A 7,193-nucleotide genomic window follows, 5' to 3' on the forward strand; every position below is an offset into this window, starting at 1 on the left:
TAAAATGGGGGGAAATTGGGCCCAAAATTGGAGGAAATTGACCCAAAATTGACAAAAATGGGCCCAAAATGGTGGAAATTGGGCCTAAAAATGGAGGAAATGGACCCAAAATGGGGGGAAATGGGGCCAAAATGGTGGAAATTGGGCCCAAAATGGGGGAAATTGGGCCTAAAATGGGGGGAAATGGGCCCAAAATGGAGGAAACTGGGCTCAAAATGGTGGAAATTAGGCCCAAAATGGAAGAAATTAGGCCCAAAAAGGAAGAAATTGGGCTCAAAATGGAGGAAATTGGGCCCAAAAATGAGGAAATTGGACCCAAAATGACGGAATTTGGGCCCAAAATGGTGGAAATTGGGCCCAAAATGGAGGAAAATGGACCCAAAATGGGGGGAAATTGACCCAAAATTGACAAAAATGGGCCCAAAATGGTGGAAATTGGGCCCAAAATTGAAGGAAATTGACCCAAAATGGTGGAACATGGGACCAAAATGGGAGGAAATAGACACAAAATTGGAGGAAATTGACCCAAAATGGAGGAAATTGGGCCCAAAATAGCGGAAATTGGACCCAAAATGGAGGAAATTGGGCCCAAAATGGGGGAAATGAGCCCAAAATGGACCCAAAATGGTGGAAATTGGGTCTAAAAATGGAGGAAATTGACCCAAAATGGGGGAAATTGGGCCCAAAATGGGGGGAATTGACGCAAAATTGACAAAAATGGGCCCAAAATGGAGGAAATTGGACCCAAAACGGGGGGAAATGAGCCCAAAATGGACCCAAAATGGTGGAAATTGGGCTCAAAATGGGGGAAATTGGGTCTAAAAATGGAGGAAATTGACCCAAAATGGGGGAAATTGGGCCCAAAATGGGACCAAAATGGAGGAAATTGGGCCTAAAATGGGGGAAATTGGGCCCAAAATTGAAGGAAATTGACCCCAAATGGAAGAAATTAGGCCCAAAAAGGAAGAAATTGGGCCCAAAATGGGGGGAAATGAGCCCAAAATGGACCCAAAATGGTGGAAATTGGGCCCAAAATGGGGAAATTGGGCCCAAAATTGGAGGAAATTGACCCAAAATGGGGGAAATTGGGCCTAAAAATGGAGGAAATGGACCCAAAATGGGGGGAAATGGGGCCAAAATGGTGGAAATTGGGCTCAAAATGGGGGGAAATGGGGCCAAAATGGGGGGAAATTGGGCCTAAAATGGTGGAAATTGGGCCCAAAATGGTGGAAATTGGGCCCAAAATGGAGGAAATTGGGCCCAAAATGGTGGAATTTGGGCCCAAAATGGTGGAATTTGGGCCCAAAATGGGGGAAATTGGGCCCAAAATGGAGGAAATTGGGCCCAAAATGGNGGAATTTGGGCCCAAAATGGGGGAAATTGGGCCCAAAATGGAGGAAATTGGGCCCAAAATGGGGAAATTGGGCCCAAAATTGGAGGAAATGGACCCAAAATGGTGGAAATTGGGCCTAAAATGGGGGAAATTGACCCAAAATGGGGAAATTGGGCCCAAAATTGGAGGAAATTGGGCCCAAAATGGTGGAAATTGACCCAAAATGGGGGAAATTGGGCCTAAAAATGGAGGAAATGGACCCAAAATGGGGGAAATTGACCCAAAATGGTGGAAATTGGGTCTAAAAATGGAGGAAATTGACCCAAAATGGGGGAAATTGGGCCCAAAATGAGGAAATTGGGCCCAAAATGGGGGGAAATTGACCCAAAATTGGAGGAAATTGGACCTAAAATGGTGGAAATTGGACCAAAATGGGGGAAATTAGGACCAAAATGGGGGAAATTGGGCCTAAAATGGGGGAAATGGACCCAAAATTGGAGGAAATTGGACCTAAAATGGCGGAAATTGGACCCAAAATGGTGGAAATTGGGCCCAAAATGGGGGGAAATGAGCCCAAAATGGACCCAAAATGGTGGAAATTGGGCTCAAAATGGTGGAAATTGGGTCTAAAAATGGAGGAAATTGACCCAAAATGGAGGAAATTGACCCAAAATGGGGGAAATTGGGCCCAAAATGGGGGAAATTGGGCCCAAAATGGGGGAAATTGGGCCCAAAATGGAAGAAATTGGGCCCAAAGTGGGGGGAAATGAGCCCAAAATGGACCCAAAATGGTGGAAATTGGGCCTAAAAATGGAGGAAATTGACCCAAAATGGAGGAAATTGGGCCAAAAAATGGAGGAATTTGGGCCCAAAATTGGAGGAAATTGAACCAAAATTTACAAAAATGGGCCCAAAATGTGGGAAATTGGGCCCAAAATTGAAGGAAATTGACCCAAAATGGTGGAAATTGGGCCTAAAAATGGAGGAAATGGACCCAAAATGGCAGAAATTGAGCCCAAAATGGAGGAAATTGGACCCAAAAAAGAGGAATTTGGGCCCAAAATGGGGGGAAATTGACCCAAAATTGACAAAAATGGGCCCCAAATGGAGGAAATTGGACCCAAAAAGGCGGAAATTGGGCCCAAAATGGTGGAATTTGGGCCCAAAATGGTGGAAATTAGGCCCAAAATTGAAGGAAATTGACCCAAAATGGAAGAAATTGGGCTCAAAAAGGAAGAAATTGGGCCAAAAAATGGAGGAATTTGGGCCCAAAATTGGAGGAAATTGACCCAAAATGGAGGAAATTGGGCCCAAAATGGGGGAAATTGACCCAAAATTGACAAAAATGGGCCCAAAATGGCAGAAATTGAGCCCAAAATGGAGGAATTTGGACCCAAAATGGTGGAAATTGGGCCCAAAATGGAGGAAATTGGGGCCAAAATGGAGGAAATTGGGGCCAAAATGGGGGAAATTGGGCCCAAAATGGGGGAAATTGGGCCTAAAATGGGGGGAAATGGACCCAAAATTGGAGGAAATTGACCCAAAATGGGGGAAATTGGGCCCAAAATGGGGGAAATTAGGCCCAAAATGGGGGAAATTGGGCCCAAAATGGGGGAAATTGGGCCCAAAATGGGGGAAATTGGACCAAAAAGGAAGAAATTGGGTCGAAAATGGGGGGAAATTGGGCCCAAAATTGAAGGAAATTGACCCAAAATGGTGGAAATTGGGCCTAAAATGGGGGAAATTGGGCCCAAAATGGTGGAAATTGGACCCAAAAAGGTGGAAATTGGGCCCAAAATGGGGGAAATTGGTCCCAAAATGGGGGAAATTGGGCCCAAAATGGAAGAAATTAGGCCCAAAAAGGAAGAAATTGGGCTCAAAATGGCGGAAATTGGGGGATTTCTTGGGGTTAATTAGTGTTAATTAAGTCTGTGTTAATTAATGATGTTAATTAAGATGTTAATTACGATGTTAATTACTCACCTGGTTTCTCCACCTTCACCTTCAGGGACAACATGGCGGCGTGTGGGGGATGGGACCTAAAAACCCCATAGAAACACATAGAGACATATAAGGACCATTAGGGACCCATAGAGACCCATATAGACCCATTGGGACCCATAGGGACCCCATAGAGCCTCATAGAGACCCCATAGAGCCTCATAGAGACCCCATAGAGACCCCATAGAACCCTATAGAGCCCCATAGAACCCTATAGAGCCCCACAGAACCCCATATAACCCCATAGAGCCACCACAGAACCCCATAGAGCCCCATAGAGCCCCATAGAGCCCTATTAAACCCCATAGAGACCTATAAAGCCCCATAGAACTCTATTAAACCCCACAGAACCCCATAGAGCCCTATAGAACCCCATAGAGACCCATAGAACCCCATAGAACCCCATAGAGACCCATAGAGACCTATTAAACCCCATAGAACCCCATAGAGCCCTATTAAACCCCATAGAGCCCTATAGAGCCCCACAGAACCATATAGAGCCCAATAGAACCCCATAGAGCCCCACAGAATCCCATAGAGCCCCACAGAATCCCATAGAGCCCCATAGAACCCCATAGAGCCCCATAGAACCCCATAGAGCCCCATAGAGCCCCATAGAGACCCCATAGAGCCTCATAGAGCCCCATAGAGACCCCATAGAGACCCCATAGAACCCTATAGAGCTTCATAGAGACCCATAGAACCCCATAGAGACCCATAGAACCCTATTAAACCCCATAGAGCCCCATAGAATCCTATTAAACCCCATAGAGCCTCACAGAGACCCCACAGAACCCCATAGAACCCCATAGAGACCCATAGAGCCCTATTAAACGCCATAGAGCCCCATAGAACCCTATTAGACCCCATAGAGCCCCATAGAGACCCCATAGAGCCCTATTCAACCCCATAGAAACCCATAGAACCCCATAGAACTCTATAGAGCCCCACAGAGCCCTATTAAACCCCATAGAGCCCTATTAAACCCCACAGAACCCCATAGAGCCCTATAGAATCCCATAGAGACCCATAGAACCCCATAGAGTTCCATAGAACCCTATTAAGCCCCATAGAGCCCCATAGAACCCCATAGAGCCCCATAGAACCCCATAGAGACCCATAGAACCCCATAGAGACCCATAGAACCCCATAGAGACCCATAGAGCCCTATTAAACCCCATAGAGACCTATAAAGCCCCATAGAGACCTATTAAACCCCACAGAACTCTATTAAACCCCACAGAACCCCATAGAGCCCTATAGAATCCCATAGAGACCCATAGAACCCTATAGAGCCCCATAGAACCTTATTAAACCCCATAGAACCCCATAGAGACCCATAGAACCCTATTAAACCCCATAGAACCCCACAGAACCCCATAGAGCCCCATAGAGCCCTATTAAACCCCATAGAACCCCATTAAACCCCATAGAGCCCCATAAAACTCCATTAAACCCCCCAAAACCCCCATTTTTGCCTCTTTTCCCCCATTTTTGCCCGTTTTTCCCCATTTTCCCCCATTTTTGCCCGTTTTTTCCCCATTTTCCCCCATTTTTCACCTCCCTCCCGCCGCGTCTCCCGCCTCGCGCGCCGCCTCCTCAGCTCGTCTCCTCGCTCTCTCATTGGTCGCTTGCCCCGTCCGTCCGGCTGACAGCCAATCAGCACCAGAGTCCGCGTTCAGAGGGCGGGACATCGCTGCCCTTTACCCATTGGTCTGTGATCACGTCCGTTTTACCTTTTAGCCAATCGAAGCACGAGCTGTTGTTTAGAAGGCGGGGCGTAACACATTGCGCCTTTCCATTGGCTGCTCACCGCGTCCATCTCTTCATCCCAACCAATCACCGCTCTCATCTCCACACAAGAAGGCGGAGCTTTCTCTTTCAACCGTCCCGCCACTCACTCCGCCTTCCCATTGGCCGCACGCCGCGTCCATCACAACCGACAACCAATCAACACGCGTCTCATCCCCTGGGAGGGCGGGGCGCGGGCGCCATGTTGGGGCGGGCGCCATTTTGGCTGCGCCCCCCATAGGAGTCGGATGGAGGTGGGGGGCGCTATGGGTCTCTATGGGTCTCTATCGGTCTCTATGGGGCCTTATGGGGCGCTATGGGGCTGTATGGGGTTCTATGGGGTTATATGGGGCTCTATGGGGTTATATGGGGCGCTATGGGGCCCTATGGGGTGCTATGGGGCGCTATGGGGCGCTATGGGGCTCTATGGGGTGCTATGGCGCGCTATGGGGCGCTATGGGGCTCTATGGGGCGCTATGGGTCTCTATGGGGGCGCTATGGGGCCCTATGGGGCGCTAGGGGGCGCTAGGGGGCTCTATGGGGTTCTATGGGGTTCTATGGGGTTATATGGGGCGATATGGGGCGCTATGGGGCCCTATGGGGCGCTATGGGGCTCTATGGGGCGCTAGGGGGCTCCATGGGGTGCTATGGGGCGCTATGGGGCGCTATGGGGCTCTATGGGGCGCTATGGGTCTCTATGGGGGCGCTATGGGGATATATGGGGCTCTATGGGGCGCTATGGGGATATATGGGGCTCTATGGGGCGCTATGGGGCCCGGAGCCCCCCCATTCTACATCGCTTCTGTCCCATAGGGGCTGCAAGAGAGAACGGCGGCGCTGCTGAGGAGGAGGTGAGAGCCCCATAGTGCCCCATAGCTGCCCCATAGACACCCCATAGCTGCCCCATAGCTGCCCCATAGAGACCCCATTGATGCCCCATAGCTGCCCCATAGACACCTCATAGCTGCCCCATAGATACCCCATAGAAGCCCCATAGCTGCCCCATAGACACCCCATAGTTGCCCCATAGACACCCCATAGCTGCCCCATAAATGCTCTGTATTCCCCATAACTGCCCCCTAAGTGAGCTCTTGACCCCATAACTGCCCTATATGTGACCCACAAGTGATCTATGGGCCCCATATCAACCCTTTAAGTGCCCTATAATCCCCATAACCACCCCATATCCGCCCCATAAGTGAGCTATGTGCCCCATAACTGCCTTAGGAGACCCCAAACTGCCCCATAACTGCCCTATAGCCCCTATAGCTACCCCTTAAGTGAGCTGTTGGCCCCATAGCTGCCCTATATGTGCCCCATAAGTGCCCTAAGACCCCATGACAGCCCCATAGCTGCCCCATAAGTGAGCTGTGTGCCCCATAGCTGCCTTAGGAGACCCCAAACTGCCCCATAGCTGACCTATAGCCCCTATAGCTACCCCTTAAGTGAGCTGTTGGCCCCATAGCTGCCCCATAAGTGCCCTATGACCCCATAGCTGCCCTATATGTGCCCCATAAGTGCCCTGTAGACCCCATAGCTGCCCCATAACCCCCCCACTCTGCCCCATAGTGAAGCTGTGCTGAACCAACACCCACGGACCCCCCAGACCCACCCAGGTAAGGCCACGCCCCCTCCATTACAGCCAATAGGAGGCTGGGGTGGGCGGGGCTTAGCTTGGCCACGCCCATATTGCCATATATGGAAGAACCAAGTGACTGGCCACGCCCACATTGCCATATATGGAAGAACCAATGGGGATATTCCGTTAGGCCACGCCCCACACTGCCATATATGGAAGAACCTGTTACCATATATGGAATGGGAGCTGAGGGGGCGGGGCTTCACCTCCCCTATTACCTTATATGGAATGATTTGGGGGCGTGGCTTTGCTTTGGCCACGCCCCCATTACCATATATGGAACTAAGACTGAGGGGGCGGGGCTTCACCCTCACATTACCATATATGGAATGACTGGGGGCGGGGCTTGGCTTGGCTCCGCCCACATTGCCTTATACGGAAATCAACCTATCTGACCACGCCCCCTTTTGTTGTAGCCCCGCCCCCTTG

At 50.1% G+C, this 7,193-nt stretch overlaps 1 protein-coding gene across 1 annotated transcript in view; it reads right to left on the bottom strand.

The window, feature by feature from the left end:
• LIN37 (lin-37 DREAM MuvB core complex component) overlaps positions 1-5,043 on the bottom strand; it is a 34,279-nt gene extending 29,236 nt beyond the window's left edge. Inside the window, exons 1-2 of the mRNA XM_032441773.1 lie at positions 4,895-5,043; positions 3,317-3,372 (exon numbers count right to left, since the gene is read on the bottom strand). Coding sequence (XP_032297664.1) covers positions 3,317-3,372; positions 4,895-5,028 — 190 coding nt within the window. The 5' untranslated portion in view covers positions 5,029-5,043. The remainder of the gene's footprint in view (positions 1-3,316; positions 3,373-4,894) is intronic.
• Between the last annotated feature and the right edge of the window lie 2,150 nt (positions 5,044-7,193).

The sequence above is a fragment of the Coturnix japonica genome, unplaced genomic scaffold (assembly GCF_001577835.2).
Source record: "Coturnix japonica isolate 7356 unplaced genomic scaffold, Coturnix japonica 2.1 chrUnrandom562, whole genome shotgun sequence".
Lineage (NCBI taxonomy): Eukaryota > Metazoa > Chordata > Aves > Galliformes > Phasianidae > Coturnix > Coturnix japonica.